General features: G+C 52.4%; 1 protein-coding gene across 4 annotated transcripts; it reads right to left on the reverse strand.

Moving 5' to 3' along the window:
- Positions 1–2819: 2819 nt before the first annotated feature.
- Slc4a11 (solute carrier family 4 member 11) lies at positions 2820–16982 on the reverse strand. 4 transcript variants are annotated; one of them, XM_005068635.4, is made up of 20 exons: positions 16814–16982; positions 15471–15533; positions 11621–11785; positions 11486–11535; positions 10991–11222; positions 10829–10910; positions 10257–10380; positions 6713–6916; positions 6546–6639; positions 6326–6451; positions 6135–6248; positions 5916–6048; positions 5627–5700; positions 4708–4966; positions 4421–4527; positions 4169–4337; positions 3909–4082; positions 3551–3746; positions 3306–3475; positions 2820–3197 (listed from the first exon to the last, which is right to left on the reverse strand). In XM_005068635.4, the coding sequence occupies exons 2-20, from the start codon at positions 15514–15516 to the stop codon at positions 3128–3130; spliced, it is 2589 nt and encodes an 862-aa protein (XP_005068692.1). In that variant the 5' UTR covers positions 15517–15533; positions 16814–16982; the 3' UTR covers positions 2820–3127. The 4 variants fall into 4 exon arrangements, with proteins under 4 accessions (XP_005068692.1, XP_021082004.1, XP_021082003.1 ...); XM_021226345.2 differs by having other exon boundaries at positions 16772–16982; XM_021226344.2 differs by having other exon boundaries at positions 16697–16982.
- Between the last annotated feature and the right edge of the window lie 763 nt (positions 16983–17745).

Raw genomic sequence — 17745 nt, forward strand, 5'->3', positions numbered from 1 at the left:
GGCCTTGGTTTTAGCCATTACAGAGGCATTTTTCCTGAACCAGGCAGGGTGGTTAAGTATAGTACACCATTCTTCCCCCGCTGCTTGACTGTCCTGGCACTGCCTGGCTCCAACATGGAGTACTGGGAGCCTCTACCCCTTGCCTATGATTCCGGATATGGCTTTCTCTTCAGGAAATGCCCAAGCTACTGAGGAAGCCCACCCCTCCCAACTTGAATTGCAGGTTGGATAGGCAGCTTGGTGTTTGCTGCTCAGCTCCTTCCTGAATCTTCCCCATTTTATTCGACCCATCCCTACAAACAGCTGTGGAGAACATACTGTACCTGATTCTCCCCACCCGGTGCAAAATTACACTTGGGCTCACACCCTGTCTCTGCACGTGTGCCACTCATCCTAGCTCCTCCAGGCTTTAGTGTGACTTGCCAGCTCAAGCCTAAGGTGGAATTCCTTTTGGCTTCTATTTCTGACTTTTCCCCCCTTTTCAGTATGGAAGACAAACTCGGCCTCTAGCATGAGGCATTCTGCAGAGCCACACCCCCAACTCTGCCAAGAGGTTTGAGCATCGCTTGCTATTCCTGCTATTCTTCTTGCTACATGCTGGACCTACCTGCGACCTAGTGTGGAGGTGTCTATATGTGATGTTACCTGGCATTTACTTCGTGTTTATCTCATGGTGCTGGGAACCAAACCAGGGCCTTGCACCAGTCAGATAACTAATTATCTTCAGCCCTGGTTTGTCTATTCACAGTTGGGCCAGTGTTGACTCTTGGAACTGACAACACAAAAGTAAATACTTGTGGGGACAGAATGACATCACCAAGAGTTATCTCCACACTTATTTTGACATGCTGATTCAGGACTTTACATCATTGCTCTGTCGATCCTCTGTGTAAAGGGTTTGTTACACAGACGTAATACAATTCACTGAAGAGACATAGGAATGTACCTGAAGCCGCCGTGGGGGTGCAAAGGCCAGGTTGTTGCTGTGTAATTTTTGGTGGGAACTGTATGGCTGGGTAAGGCACAGTGATTCCCACCAAGGTGACTGGGAAAGGTTTGCAATCACCTGTACCTGGGAATGCTAAAGAGCACAGGAAAGGTCAAACCAGATGCTCCCAAGAGTCGTAGGTTAATTGGGAACCCCAGTGTTAAGAGTGGGTTACCTCCCACAGAGGCCCTTGAGGCCCCTAAAACAAAGGCTTTGCCACAGCTGCTGATTGCCTTCTGGAACTTAATGACAAGACCCTATTGCTGAAGAGCCTGCCCGACTGGAAATAAAGCTAGGGCTGGGCTGGAAGTATCCCCTCCCTGAGAGCTAGCTCCTGTAGGGCCAGAAGTATCTACTGAGGATGCCGGGGGGGAAATTAAGCCTTGAGGTCCTGCTCGACTGTGGGTCCCTCGAGCTTCATGGTGAAGCGCCAGGCAAGTGTATAAGTGCACAATGGTTGTGGGCAGAACCAGCTCTCTGATTGGACTCCGGGGTCGCAGGAGGAAGTTCACATCTGGCGCAGGGAACACAGCCTGTGGCTAGGAAAGTCATAGGCTCCAGTGGAGAGTCAGTGCTCTTGACTGGTGAGGTGCCTGCCCACGAGTTTACTACCCTAGTTTACTGCAGTCCACACTCATTCGGATAGTCTCCTGTTCCTGTTTTTGTCAAGACTTGCCAACACCTGTGTTCCAGAAAAATGATCAACGGGCACAAGAGCACAGCCCCAGGCTCAGGGACCCTTGAAGAAGGAATGTGAGGGCTAGAGGAAGCAGGGGCGAGGCTGCTGTGATTCTCCTCAGAGCCAGACAACTGCTATCTATGAGAGTTCACTTCCCTACTTGCAAAAGATCACCCAGCTGGGCTTGTTGACTGTGGAGCCCCCCAGAGAGGTGCAAGGATCAGAAGAACTTCACCTGGGTATCCAGCACTTTCTACCACTCATATGTAACTTTACCCTAATTGCATGTGGCCTGGGCAAGGGGTGAGTGTATGTATATATAGGAGGGATATTTATGCCTCTGTGGGAGAGTCATCCCTGCTAGGTTAAGACTTGCCCATGTGGCCTTTGAGGGGGAACACCCCGGCTCTAGTAAGTAATCCCTAACCTATTCTGTTGTTGGGGTCTTAGGAAGAGGGGTAAGTGCCTTAGTCTCCCCCCTGGGAAGGAATTCCAGCAACAAATGCCAAGTGATCAAACCAGAAGCTAGGCATCTTCTTCCTCCAGTGTTGCTGGGTCCTAATGGCTCCTTTGTGGAAGGCATGAGAAGGCGCTAAACCAATGACACAGACCTCTGGAGTCAGGTGAAAGAAAAAACAGCGGACTCATTTCTTTAGCAATGGATGGAAACTTATATACCCTCCCAGCACCCAGGTGTTCTGATCTGTTGACATTGCATAGTTGCCCCCCATTGGCTAGGCAGGGTCAAGACCACTAACAACAACTGTCAGACCCCAGGAGGTTGGCTCATCTCTTGGCCTGGTAGGCCTTGACTTCCTATACTCCAGACTAATCAGCCCGTCTCCCACTTCTCAATAAATCACATCACTGGCCCAAACGGCGTTCCTGCCCTCACCCCTAACCATATCCTATAGTCACATTCTTCACCACACAGCACTATGTCTGCTCTGGGTCTTTGTTCCCTGAAAACATCCCTTGCAGGAGCCTCAACAGACTGACATATAGGTCTGCCTCTCACATTGGGCCAGTGGCCACTGTTGGAGAGGACAGCATGTAGATGGTAGTCAACAAACATTGGTCCCTTTTACTCTTCTCCCAGTGGGCTTGTTTCCTGTCCCCAAATCTGGGAGACAGCAAAGACGGGGCAGCATGTTGAAGCATAGAAACAAGACTTTTATTCACTAATGTACACACAGTGAACTCCTTATACAATCAAGGAAATGGGCTCTCTCCTGGGCATCAACTCTTTTATCAAAAGAAATCTGCTCTTAGCCCCATCCTGGCAATGTCCCTAACCCCAAACTAAAGTTAATGGGGTGAGGGGTGAGTACACACCACTGAAAACCACAATGCCCAGGGGCTTTAGACCGCAATGAGGACTGGCCAGAGCCACGGCCAGTTCATACCTCCCTTTGCGTTGTCACAGAGCAGGCCTGAAAGGATGGGGAGGATGGCACAGGTCAGGGTCTATGCTCAGCGTCCATGACATCCAAGTACTTGGCTTCAATGATCCGGGGTAGCAGATTGTATCTGCAGAGGAGGAGGACAGGCAAACTGTGTGGTAGATGGTCACAGCAGGTACCCACTGAGCCCAGCAGTGGGCTGAGCCCTCCTGACAGCCACCCAGCCTGGTCATACCGGATCGGAATCATGGCAATCATGATGAGGGGAAAGACCATCTTCATGTAGGGCAGGGAGCTCATGCCGAAGGCACAGAGAAGTAGCAGCTGCAGAATCTGCAGGCCTGTGAAGTAGTGGATCTTCCTTTGGGGCACTCTCCGGACGTAGTGTGTGGGTGGGTATGATGTCTGTGGGCAGCAGCAACAACCAGGCAGTCAGGGATGGCTGTGTTCCCACACCCCATCCCTGGCCCAGGCACCCACCTGCTCCTTGAGCAGCAGGGCCACACGTGAGAAGAGCTGGTTGCCATCCAGGGAGGTGAGCGCAATGTAGAGGAAGAGCCCATAAAGCACAGGTTTGGGGATCCACTGCAGTGGAAAGGGCAGCAGCAGCAGGGAGAGACCCACCAGGACACTGGCGCCCAGCGCGGTCAGCCGGGTCTCCTTGACATTCACAATCCTGTGGGGACCCAGAGCATACGGTTGCATGTAGGTCTAGCTGGGGCTTCATTGCCTCTGAGCCCATCCTTTCCTAGGTCACATGTAGCCCAAGCTTGTCCCCCTCTGACCTTCAGGTCTACCTGGCTCTTGCCCTAAAACCCTAGGGACCACTCATACTCACGTTTCATAAATGTGCCCATTCTCCACACGTTCCTCCACTAAAGCCAGTGCCCGCACATGCAGCGGGGAGTGGGGGTATGCAGCATGGATCCAGGGTAGCCCGAACAGAGACAGCCCCGTATTGATGATGGCAAGTAGCAGGAGGTCCCAGTGATAGGCAGTGCCCTTCACCAGCCTGAGGTAAGTAGGCACACATGGACCGAGTCCTATCGGCTGCCAGAGGCCTGGGACCCTGCCCCATCCTCCCACAGTCCTCAATACCTGTTCTCTGGTGCATTGACCAGGGCAGCCACCAGGTTCTGCTCAATGAAGAAAAGCAAGGAGAGTAGGAAACCAAGACCCATGGTGCTGCTGATGGCCTTGAAGGACAGAGAGCGGATCTGTGCCATCTCAAAGAGGCTCTCGCTGGGGTTGTATCTGAACTTGCTCACTGCAATATGGGACAGGCTTGGCCCATAGTTCCCAGGCAGCAAGGCCATGCCACCCCCAGCTTATCCTCCCATTTCAACTCACTCTCAATTTCCTGGAAGCCATAGGAGCTGATGAGGGAGAAGGTGAGCACCGCGATGGGCAGGGCACAGTCAGACAGGGTCTCACGCACACATGGGTGCAGGTAGGGGCTGGAGAGGGTGGGTGTGTCAGCATGGCTTGGGGGCTGGCTGGCTCTTACCTCCCACCCGTGGGCCCCCTCATTTCTTTTGAGGAGTCTTGAGCTAGAGTCTGCATAGCATAGACTGGCTTCAAATTTGAGAGCCTCTGCTTCCGCCTCCTAAGTATTGGGATCAAAGGTACTCCCTTACCTTTTCTTGAACTGGTAGAGGGTATAGCCCAGCCAGAGTGTGCCCAACATGATGAGGAGGCTGAGCACTGCCGTAGCCTGACCCGAGTGAGTGCTGCTGGGGCTGCTGGCTGTGGCCATCTCTATGGGGCTATCCAACAGGCTGGTGTTGAGCGCAGTGTGGAGGCTGGTGTTGGAGTTTCTGCCAATGCTCAACAAGCTCACCAAGGATGAAGTCCTTTTGGTGTGGTCGTGGTGACCATGGTAGTACTTCCAGAAGACTGTGGGACAGGTCAACAGGCCTAAGCCATCTGGGATCTGGGAGCCTAGCTTCCTTATTGATATAAAGTGAGGGATGCCTCAAGGGAGGTAGAGATGCTGAAGGAAGGGAAGGGGCCAGAAAGGGGGAGAGGGCTTCTAAGGGGAAACAGGAATAGGATAGACCTCTGGTCTTTTCAATCAACCGGGAACCACCCACCTGTCCATCTATCTTTTGTCTCCCAAGTCTGCTACTGCCTCTGTTGTGGTTGATACCCCTCCCTGCCTGGTCAGTGCCTCTGCTGTATAGTTGATACCCCTCCCTGCCTGGTCAGTGCCTCTGCTGTATAGTTGATACCCCTCCCTGTCTGGCCAGTGCCTGTCCCCTCTCTGGTTTTGCCTGGAGGAGCTCTTCCCCTTCAGTACATGGTGCTGCTGATGTGTCAGTCACCGCTCCTGCAGTACCTTTGCTTAGCTTGACACCTTCTCCTCTGCTGCATCAAGCACAGCTGATAGCCCTCCCACCCCCAAGCAGGTCCCTCTCTGGGTCTGTCCTAAATTTTTTTTTGAGACAGGGCCTCAATATATAGCTCTAGCTGTCCTCAAATTCAGAGACCCTCCTGCCTCCGCCTTCCGAGGAAAAGGATTAAAGGCGTGCCCCACCACACCTGACTTGTACTCACTTTTGACCATGCCCTTGACAGCATCCAGCACAAACGTGATGGAAATGAAGAGGGCAATGATTTCCTCTGTTGACCTGCAAAGCAGTGATAATGCTCAAGATGGGGGGGGGGAGGGCATAATTATTGAAGAAAAGGCTTTCTCAAGCTCCATGGACCATCGCCGTGAAGAATGCTTCCCCATGGGACCACTCTCAGTAAGTTCACCTCCGCCTATGGAGAGCACACTATCTAAGGGCCTTGGCATGAGGCTGACCCACATCCCCAGACACTGCAGCCCAGGACTAGTCACCTCTTAAAAAGATTCATGAGCAGGCTGAGGTTGAAGAAGGCATAAAGCGCAAGGAAGAAACTGTTCCACAGGCCCGTCCATGCATAGAAGGAGTTGAAGTCTAAGCTGTAGTCATCACAGATGACCCGGATCACTGCAAACAACAGGGCAGGATGTGTCGTCAGGGCTGGGTTGGGCTCCAGGACCTGGGCACCATCTCCCATCTCCACCCTACTGTACCCTGGATGTAGATGGCCAGGGGAGCAGTTGTCAGCAGTATCACCAGTGGCTGTCCGGAGAAGAGCGCGTATAAGAGGCCTCCGATGCTCTGCCCAGCTATGGTCTTCTGCACGTCTGTGGAGACAGAAAGCTCAGGGGTCACCACAGTGCAGGGTCCTACCTGGCACATCCCTACCGCCCCAGCCCCTCACCAATGGCCCCATTCGTGTTCTCATCATTGAGGGATCCAAAAGCAATCGTTGGCAGGAGGCAGGCAAAGTAGAGGAAGAGCGTGGTGGTGACATATTTGCCCACGGTCTTGCCTTTCCCGATGATGCCTAGGAACGCAGGACAGACAGCATTTGCTGGCGATGCAGGACAGGCACAGGTGGCCTCATGGCCTGCAAGGCTGAGCTCTGGCTGGACACATACCATCGGTAAAATCCAGAGGGTACACGGGGAACCTGTGCATGATGTCCACACAGATGCCCTTTCCAAAAGGGAAAAAGTCCTTGAACTTCGGGGGCTGGGAGAAAAGACAGACGACATTAGCCCCGGCTGGCCTGTGCCCCTCCCACCACCCCAGCTCTGTTCTGAACCTGAGGGTGTTTATGAGAGTGGAGGGAGTTCGTGCTGTGCCCTTTCGCTCGTGGCATCATCATGGTGAGCAGCTGTCTCTGATGCACCAACGCCTCCTTGAATTCTTCCTCTGTGCGGGTCTTCAGGAGCTTCTGGCGGAAGGTGATGTCTGAGAACATGGTGGCAAACGTGCGCGCCACCTCCATCGCAGTCTTTGTGCTTTTCTGGGAACAGGAGGTGGTATGGTGACACCTCCAGTTCCTGTAGCAGAGGACACCCCTTCTTTCCTAAGCGCAGCCATGCGCAGGCAACTGGCAACAGGTTGTTTCCCTAAGCTCAGACATTAACGCACCGTGCCATTATTCCCACTAAAAACTGCTGTGGATCTTGTGTTTTTCTTTCTTACCTTTTATTTTTCCAGACAGGGTTTCTGTGTACAGTCCTGGCTCTCCTGGAATTGGCCTCAAACTCACAGAGATCCACCTGCCTCTACCTCTCAAGTGCCGGGATCAAAGATGTGTACCATCAAAGCCAGGCCTTTTTTTTTTTAACATTTAAAAATGATTTATTTATTCTTATTTTATGTGCATTGGTATTTTGCCTGCAGGTATGCCTGTGTGACGGTGTCAGATGCCCTGCAACTGTAGTAACAGACAGTTGTGGGCCGCCATGTGGGTGCCGGGAATTGAACCCAGGTCTTCTGGAAGAGCAGCCAGTGCTCTTAACCACTGAACCATCTCTCTAGCTAGTGTTTTTCTTTCTTTTTTGTTTGTTTGAGATAGGATCACATTCTGTAGACCAGGCTAGAATTCTTCCTACCTCAGCTTTCCAAGTGTTGTGATTACAGACGAGCCACCATGTCTGGGTTAGTATTTTTTTTAGAACTCAGACATTAGCATCATCCTAAACAAGAAAAAGGTTTGAGAGCCGGGCGTTGGTGGCGCATGCCTTTAATCCCAGCACTAGGGAGGCCGAGGCATGCGAATCTCTGAGTTTGAGGCCAGCCTGGTTTACAGAGCGAGTTCTAGGACAGCCTCCAAAATAATATAGAGAAACCCTGTCTCGAAAAACAAAAAAAGAAGGAAAGAAAGAAAGAAAGAAAGAAAGAAAGAAAGAAAGAAAGAAAGAAAGAAAGAAAGAAAGAAAGAAAGAAAGAAAGAAAGAGGTTTGAGCTCTGACATGAAACCACATCAGAGCATAACACACCCCTAGCCCAATCTCACCAGTGGGCCTAGACGTCAGGTGGCTTGTCTTGAAAGGGGCTCCAGGCCCATCAGTCTTTATTCTCTTACCTAACCTTGGTCAAGTGTTAGGGTTAGATATGAAATGTCCCCCTAAAGTCTCATGCATTGAAGGCTTGGCCCCAGCTGATGGGTCTAATCATGGGAAGGTAGCTGGATTCTGAGTGCTCTGACCTCGCTGATGGATTAGTGCAGACAGTCACAACTTCATGGCATTATTGAGAAGTGGTGGAGATGAGAACGTGGGCCTGGCATGAAGAAGTATTTTTTTTTTTTTTTTTTTGGTTTTTCGAGACAGGGTTTCTCTGTGGCTTTGGAGGCTGTCCTGGAACTCGCTTGGTAGTCCAGGCTGGTCTCGAACTCACAGAGATCCGCCTGCCTCTGCCTCCCGAGTGCTGGGATTAAAGGCGTGCGCCACCAACGCCCGGCAATGAAGAAGTAGGTTATTGAGAAGTGCTCCCTAGAAGAGTATATGTTGCCGGGCAGTGGTGGCACACCCCTGTAATCCCAGCACTCGGGAGACAGAGGCAGGCAGAGTTCAAGGCCAGTCTGATGATAAGAGTTTTAGGACAGCCAGGGCTGTTACACAGAGAAACCCTGCCTCAAAAAATAAAATAAATAAATACAAAAAAAAAGAAGAGTATCTATTTTCCCAGGAGCCTTTCTTTCCCCATTTTTAGGGAGGTTATGGGGCTCAAGCTCAGAGTCTCAAGGTTGCTATGACAGCCTGTTGCCACTGAGCCATAGCCACACCATGAGGTCATCAGCTCTATTCCCTCTTCAGAGCACTTCCCATCACGACATTCTGCTCTGCTCCAAAGTTGTGGAGCCAGTCAGCCATGGACTGAAACCCTGAGATGAGGTATTCCTTCCCTCCTTCTAGTTGATTCTGAGTTTTCCATCACAGTAACAGCTGACACACGGCTTGTTCATGCCCTAGCCCGAGTCTCAGGAGGCCCCTCTATCAGATGCACGGTGACAGTCCGGGCTGCACCTACTGTGTGTTCCTGAGCAGGAACTCCACGCCGGGTACAGCCTGACTTGCCTCAAGTGATATGAACACTAAGGCCATCACCTCTTCCAATTGTTCTTACCATACTGCCAGCCGACACTCCTCTAAATCATGAGGTGCTCTCTTTTCTAGAAGAATATTACGGGCAGCATATCTATAAGACTACTGGCAGAGAACAGAGTCAGGCAGAGTTATCAAAAAGTTAATGAGCCAGGCAGTGGTGGTGCACACCTTTAATCCCAGCACTCGGGAGGCAGAGGCAGGCAGATCTCTGTGAGTTCAAAACCAACCTGTTCTACAGAGCAAATTCCAGGACAATCTCCAAAGCAATACAGAAAAACCCTGCCTCAAAAAACAAACAAACAAACAAAAACCCAAAAAAACTAATGAACAGAGGATGTTTGGAGAAGGTCTATAATGCCAGCACAGGGAAGGCAGGAGGCTCTGGAGTTCAATGCCAGTCTCCAGTCTGTTTCAAAAGAACTTGGGTCAGTGATAGAGTCCCTGTCCAGCTGCATGTACATGAGGGCCCTGAAGTCCATCCACAGCACTGGGGGAAACAGCACAGCAGCTAATAAAGGCTGAAATAGTCAATCCCTTCCATAGCTTTGGGCAGAGGCTTACAGTTCCCTGTTCAGGATTTTAAACCTTTTTCCTTATAGGGAGAACTCCCACACTGGATTGCTACAACCTCTAGAAAAGCAGGGTATCCAGCTGGGCGGTGTCAGGGCGCAGCTTTAATTCCAGCACTTGGGAGGCAGAGGTGGGTAGAGGCAGAGGTAGGTGAATCTCAGTGAGTTTGAGGCCAGTCTGGTCTACAGAGCAAGTTCTAGGAGAGCAAGGGCTACATAGAGAAACCCTGTCTCGAGAGGGAAAAAAGGAAACAGAAACAGCAAAGTATCCTTGCCCAGGTAGCATATGGCCCAAGGAGTACAGGTCCTTGTCCAGCAAATCATAAAGCAGGAGTGTTGGTAGGAAGCCAGCCAAAGAATGGCCCAACGCATATAGTCATTATATTGGAACTTGAATCCAGGGCCTTGTACATGCTGAGGACATTCCTTGGCACCAATCTATGGTGCTAGCAGCCTGATTTATAATTGTGAAAAGCATTGCCTTTCAGTAGGAAAGCAAACCTTAAGGGCATTTCCAAGGAAATTCAGATGCAATGGGAATTTTGCAAGAGCATCTCTAATAAACATCGGATAGAGAGGAAGAGCAGGTATGAGGAAGCCTATAGAGATGTTTCCAAGGAAACAGTAGAGCAACCTGGGGACCTGCCTGCCTCACAAGACACCCAAGACTGAAACTCACCATCTTGGGTGGGGCCAGCACCAGGATGACAAAGCGAACCTCACAGGAGTTTTCTCCCCAGTTCTGTGGTCGAACCAGGCGGCTGATGCACACATGCCGCTTCTGCAGGGCCTTCAGGGTACAGCTGGTTAAAACATAAGAACAAAGGACAGTTGCCACCCTCAGGAGCAGACTCTTGCCACCCTGCAGAGCCTGTAACAGAGGCTACCAGGGGAAAACAAAAAGACCACATGGGGGCTGGAGAGATGGCTTAGCAGTAAACAGCACCGGCTGCTCTTGCAGAGGAACAGAGTTCAATTCCCAGCACCCACATGGCAGCTAACAATGAATCAGGAACTCCGGTATCTGTGGCATGCATGTGGTGCACATACATACATACATGTACACCCAATACCCTACACATTTAAGAAAAAGATCAAATAGGACAGAGTATGTATATGCTCTTTCCCCAAACTGGGGGTGCCACCACAGTTGTGTCACTGTGTGAAGGTTGGTCTCTGCAGGGACATGAGATACCTGGCCAGCTCCAGGGTGACAGTGGGGCCGGATGTGGTGGTAGGATGACAACTCACATGACGCAGAGCCATGACTGCTGGTACTGCACCCCTCTGACAGTGGCGGTGACTCCCTGGATGGTATCTGACAGCAGGTGGACTGAGGATGCAGGAAAGGATACAGGTGAGTCAGCTGCCCCAGCCACACCGTCACACGCCAGGGCAGGGAGAGGGCCTTACCTTTACTCTCCATGGGGGCCCCTGCATCTGTAAAGAGCTTGGCCATGAGCAGGTCCAGGTCACAGTCAGGTTCTGCATGGTTGGGGTCCTGGGCAAAGCGGTTCAGCATAGTCCGAAGAACATCATCCAGTGAGGTAGCTGTCTCATTCAGGATGATGCTGGCCTGGGCCAGGAAGCCATCCAGGTCCCGGTGTGCACGGACCTCTTCCTCGAAGTTCTTCAACTTCAGATACTGTAGGGAGCCCAGGTGCAGAACCACACAGGCCTCTGAGTTAGACCATTGTTTCTCTTGCCCCCACCTGCCCTCCATGAGAGTCTATGAATGTCCCTGCCCACCAGGAACCATATCTAGGGGAGAAAGCTCAGGCCTGGGCTAGTTTGAGATCCCTATTTAGGAATGCCTGGGAATATGGGGACAGCATAGTAGATATAAGGGAATCAGCTCTCTCTAACCCTAACTGGAGACCCAGCACAGCCCTGCAGGATGGATCTCACCTTGCGGGAGGTGTGTAGGAGCACACAGCCACCAGTTGCAGTTTCTAAGTCTGGAGGATCGGGAAGAGAGATCAGTATGCTGCCCCACCTCTTCAGGGCTCCTTAGCAGAGTAGGGTCACCTACAGTCCCCATACCAGATTTGGAGGGCTGAACTTCAAGGTTGACATTGACGAAAAACCTGATGCTCTCGGCAGACACAATGGAGGAGTTGACGGTGTCAAAGGCTTCATCCCCCAGGCTGTCTTCCCGCACTTCAGGGGTATCATCCATGTCGTTCTTGAAGTATCCCAGAGTCGCAGCTGTCACCAGGAGAGACCATCTGTCAGTGCTACACACCATAAGGAGGGGCTGTAAGTCCCGGGCATGGGAACCTCTGCTCTATCTCCTGAGTGCAGCCCTGATGGTAAGAGGCTTCTCACCAGTCAAGGCCTACTTTGGTGAAGGAAAGCAGAAGTGCTGGTCCTGCCTGGCCCTACTCAGAGGGGGGCAGCTGGCACATAGACTGAAGGCCCTGCCCAGTGATCTAATGTATCATTTTTCAGCTTTAAGAACCAGGGCTTGCTGGGCAGAGGTGGCGCACACCTTTAGTCCCAGCATTCAGGAGGCAGAGGCAGGTGGATCTCAGTGAGTTCAAGGTCAGTCTGGTCTACAGAGTGAGTGCCAGGACAGCTGACTGTTACACAGAGAAACCTTGTCTCAAAAAACAAAAAACAGGCTGGACGTTGGTGGCGCACACGCCTTTAATCCCAGCACTCGGGAGGCAGAGGCAGGGGGATCTCTGTGAGTTCAAGACCAGCCTGGACTACCAAGCGAGTTCCAGGACAGCCTCCAAAGCCACAGAGAAACCCTGTCTCGAAAAACCAAAAACAACAAAAAACAAAGAACCAGGGCTCTGTCCTATTCTGACCCTTCACTTTAAATTTTTTTTTTTTTTTTTTTTTGGTTTTTATGAGATAGGGTTTCTCTGTATTGTTTTGGAGGCTGTCAATCCAGCCCGGCCTGGAACTCACAGAGATCCACCTGCTTCTGCCTCCCGAGTGCTGGGATTAAAGGCGTGTGCCACCACCGCCTGGCTTCACTTTAAATTTAATTCTAGCATTTGGGAAGCAGAGGCAGACAGATCCTGTGTGAACTCAAGGGCAGCCTGGTCTACACAGAGTTATAAGCCAGCACACATCTGTAATGTAGAACTCAGGAGGCTAAGGCAGGAACATCAAGAGTTTAAGCCTAGCTTGGGCTACACAATGAGGCCCAATCTAAGAAGAAAAACTAAAACAACTTTAAAGCCGGGCATGGTGGTGCACCCCTTTAATCCCAGCACTCAGGAGTCAGAGGCAGGCGGATCTCTGTGAGTTCAAGGTCAGCCTGGTCTACCCTGGTCACCCCTGGGAAGGTGAAGTTGCTGCAGATCCAAATGACCCCCACCTCATGGCCTCAATGGTACAGGGCTTACAGCTTCTCCTCCCAGGGAGGGCAGGTGAGACCGAGGGAAGAGCATCAGGGCCAGTTCAGCAGTCGAATACCCAGGAGGCAAGAAAGCCTGTGAACCAGCCAGAAGATGGGAGGCCTCCTTAGCCCCGCTCCCACGATGCCCTTCCAAGGCACAGCAGGAACTCCTGAGCACTGGCCACGGTCACTATTGCAGCTTCTACCACCTTCCCAGACCCCTCATATGAAGGCTTCCATACAACATGCAAGTTCTCTTTTCCCTGTAACCTTGAGAAATCACAGCCTAAGCCAGCATGTTATCCCTGCCCTAGGCCTTGGCGCCTCAGGCCAGTCAGACCTTGTGATGACAGCTAGGGTCATAGGCATGCCCACTCTTGTCCTATAAGCTAGCCAAGTGTCTCTCCCCGCAGGGCCACCTTTAGGTTCATTTGGCATCTGGTAGAGTTCTACCTTTTCCAGTCCAGCCAGAACCTCTTTCAGGCTGTCCCATAGCTCCCCACCTGTGACTGACAAACCCCTGCACAGGGACAGGGACAGGTCAATGGCATGCCCACACTTGCCAGCCAGTGACTCACCTGACTCTTTCCACTCTAGCCCTTCAGCTCCCTCTGCACATTCCAGGACTCATACCTGGGTATCCTGAGCTCAGGACCCGGTAATCATCTCCCCATCCCCAGATCCAGGACTATTGAGCCAAAAGGCATTCTCCCTGCCTTCATTGTGGAGGACATTGTTAGTATTCAGGCATCTATACTGGTCTGCCCTTGGGGTTCTGACAGGATATGTCCTCAGCTGCAGCCGCTAAGAGCACCTCTTGTGCACATTCACTACATTCCCCTTTAAAAGAGCCCTGCCCACCTCCCGTCTCTCTCCCTGCCTCTGTCTATCTGTTCCCCCCTCTCTCTCCTGCTTCTCTGCCTCTCTCTGTCTCCCCTCTCCCCCCTCTATGCCTCTCTTTTCTGCTGCTCCTATCCCTAGAGGCCAGTTTCCCCCTCCCTTTCCCCAGTTTCCCATTCCCCTTCCCCTAATTAAAAAAAAACAACCCCTCCACATGAGCTCTGTCGCTTGGTGTCTTTTTCTCTCACACTAATTAAAAAAAAATTACAACACACATGACAAAACCCTCCTTAAGGCAAGCCTGCCTTATTTAAAACTACTTGGGAGGGACAGTCCTATTAGAGAGGCAAGATCAGAAGTTCAGCTATCCTCAGCTACATGAGCTAGAGGCCAGCCTGGGTTACACAAGACCTTGTCTAAATAATTATCCACCAGCCAGTCTGAGTCTTGCTTTTGTTGCCACTCCCAGCCCACTACTTCCTTCTCTACCTGGAGTCTGTCTGTCCTCCGCCTTGGGTCTCAGACCCCTTGGGTCTCAGCAGGCCTCCTGCCATGCTATTCTACACACAGACACCAAGCTAGGCTGCCAGCTAGCAGCCTGACAGAGTCCTCAGGCCCTGGGCAGCTGGGTGAAAACAATTACCAGAACACCTAAACACTGTACCTCTAAACAACACGGGAGAGCTAGGGATGCAGTTCAGTGTGTAGTGTGTGTTCCTAATATGTGAAACCCAGAGTTCAAGCTCCGGTACCCCAAAAACATGGTTTGGGGGTAAAAGCTTTTAATCTTAATACTTGGACATAATTGGAAGAAATTTAAGTTCACATTTAGCTACATAGAGAGTTTTAGGCTAGCCTAGACTACATGAGGTTTTTTTTTCTCTCAAACAAAGTCAAATTTAAAAAACAAAAAACAAAGCCGGGCGGTGGTGGTGCACGCCTTTAATCCCAGCACTCGGAGGCAGAGGCAGGCGGATCTCTGTGAGTTCGAGGCCGGGCTGGACCGACAGCCTCCAAAACAATACAGAGAAACCTTGTCTCGTAAAACAAAAAGACAAACAAAACAAACAAAAAACACCAAGAAACATTGGGTAGACCCAGCTAGATGGAATGGAGCCAAATGCAGGGAAGAAGCTAGACCAGTTGATTTTTGTTGTTGTTTTTTTGTTTTTTTGAGACAAGGTTTCTCTGTTTTTCTTTGGAAGCTGTCCAGGAACTAGCTCTTGTAGACCAGGCTAGTCTTGAACTCACAGAGATCCACCTGCCTCTGCCTCCTGAGTGCTGGCATTAAAGGAGTGTGCCACCATCACCGGGTAGACCAGTTGAAACAGGGATGATTGCAGCCTTTCTCTTCAGGGTTAAATGGGGACTGAGAAGACAAGGCATGCGCATGCATAGCATGTAGTGGAGCCTAAAGCTGGCCAGATACGCATGACCCCGCCCCGGAATAGTGAACCACAAGAGAAAACAGCAAGCAATGCTGGTAGTCATCTGCCCTCCCAGGACTTCAGAACCCTGGTTCATTGCCACTGGTCAGCCCCATGAGCTGCCCACCCAGCAAGCCACACAGCCTCCAGAAGGGTGCTAACCACTCCAGCGCTGGGCGGGACAAGTGCCTTCTGCTATGCATTTGTTTGGAGGTGTACGGGGCTGAATTCCCTGGAGAGTTCTGATCGTGGGCACTATCTAGATACACACCTGAGAAGTATTCACTGGAGTCCTCAAGGTGTCCATTCTGTGACATGGCCAAAGGACAGTCTTCTACAAGGGAAACCAAAGAATTTCACCAGCCCCGTGGACCAGCCCAGGACTGTCTGTCTCCTGTACCCTCTTCAACTCAGCCCACGCCACCCCTGCTGACTCCTTCTCTTTCCTAGGAACACATACCAGGCTAAGAGGCAGAGGTCAGAGTATTACAGAGGGGACCCTGTAATATCTGGGGAGGCCAGTCTTCATCTAGGCTACTAAATCCCTTCCTTAGTTTATCTACTAGGGGCTGCCTAGGTAAGCAAAGGGCGCGAAGGGTGCTTTTTCAGGTCATTTCATCACTAAATTATCATCAGTACTCAGCTCACTAACCCAAGCATCTCTGACTGAACCGAATCCAGCTCTGGAGGAAGGCAGCTGGATCTGGCCTCCTGCCTGGATCCCGCCCTGCCACGCCCAGTACTTTGGGAAGGGGGAGTGTTCATGAGCCTCTCCTCAGATCTGCCCTGGTCCCACGGACTACACATGCCCATCTTAGGCGCAGTTTTAACGACTTCCCCAATAGCCAGGGGTCATCTGGGGAACCGACTCAGCAACTGCCTGCTTCCCACGGCGTCACCGTGGTTCTGGGCCGCCAGAGAGGAGTCACTGGTCCAGAAAGAAGGGTCGGAGTGGGCAGGTAGAATAGATTGAGGTTGGAGATACTATCAGGATGTTTGTGCGAGGAAGGACTCACTGGAGAGACCATATGCACGAGAAAGGGGCATGGTCGACACTCGCAAACCCTGAGAATGAGGGGATGGACAGGATTTCGAGGCACTAGGGGCGGTAGCGAAGAACAAACTACACCAGGAGCAGGTGAGCGACCGGACACACCCGGCTCTGGTGGTTCTCGACTCTAGGCGGTGGCACGCACTCCGGAGCTGTGGACGCCGCAGCGCCACCCTGCCCACTTCCTCATTCCCCACCCTCCGCTCCGCCGGTTACGTTACATCTTTCATTCAAGTACTGAAGGTGTGTCAAGGCGGCTAACGCAGAACAAATACCAACGGGATGCCCGCCCACGGCGTCCCCGGCCGTCCCTTGCCGCGAGCGCGCACTGGGACTCGGGTCGCCTTCTGTAGAACCCCGCCGGAGGCGCGAAGCCCGCACAGCCTCTGGCCCACCCTGGTCTGCGCTGGAACACACGCCTGGTGGCCGTGGCCCGGGCTTCTCACCCAGGACTCCGCCGTTCCGGGCGGGCTCGCAGCAGGAGCCGGTGACACACTCGCGAGCCGCGCCGCGGTCCTAACCGTGCGACGTGAAGTGGCTTCCAGCCTAGGTCGCGCCCTCACCCGCGAGGTCTGCTCCGGATCCGTGGCGGCTCACGTGCACAGGCCCAAGCTTCGCGGAGTGCGGACCCGGGAGGGGCTACGAAGTTTCGGAACAGTTCCAATGTGTGGGGCTACTCATCTGCGCCCCGAAGGCACCGGGGCGTCCGCCTTAAAAGCGTGGCGGAACTCCGCCTCCACCTTAGCTGAGCGCCACTGCCAGCCACGCCTGCGGGCTGCAGAGCCGCCCCCAACACGCCCTTGCCGCGCCCCTTTGTCCTTGCCACGCCCCCGACCGCCCCAGCAGTCTCCAACCCCCGCCCACGCCGCTTTGTGCACTTGCCCCCCGGCTAGCGCCCTGAGCCGTCGCTGCTCGTTCGTGTGCTGGCGCCCGCCATGAATTCCTCATCCTTCTCTCAGGTTAGGAGGTGCCCGGGTCTCTGGAGAGCGGGTCGTGATGAGTTCTGACAAGTAGGATGAGCATCTCTTTTCCCCACCCTACCTCCACCCCCGGCCCGACCCTTCGTGGCTTCCAAGTAAGTGATTCTGCAGACCTCGGGCCTCGTACTGACTCTGGAGCACACACTTAAGCAAAGTACTAGTCTCCAGCCACCCCTCTACCACTCCGTGATACACCCCGCACAGAGTTCTCCCCACTGTCGTGGAAAGGGGCCGTGCAGCGCAGGCTTTTGGAGTGTTGCAGGGATTTGTATGTAAATAGCTGTGATTGCTGGGCGTTGGTGGCGCACGCCTTTAATCCCAGCGCTCAGGAGGCAGAGGCAGGTGGATCTCTGTGAGTTCAAGGCTAGCCTGGTCTACAGAGCGAGTTCCAGGACAGCCAGGGCTGTTACATAGAGTAAACCCTGCCTCAGAAAACCAAAATAAACAAGCAAACAAACAAATAGCTGTGATGAGCCCAGCTGGCATTAGGAGCCTGGAGGGCCCCGAAGGCTCCT

Source organism: Mesocricetus auratus, unplaced genomic scaffold (genome assembly GCF_017639785.1).
Source record: "Mesocricetus auratus isolate SY011 unplaced genomic scaffold, BCM_Maur_2.0 Super-Scaffold_100004, whole genome shotgun sequence".
NCBI lineage: Eukaryota > Metazoa > Chordata > Mammalia > Rodentia > Cricetidae > Mesocricetus > Mesocricetus auratus.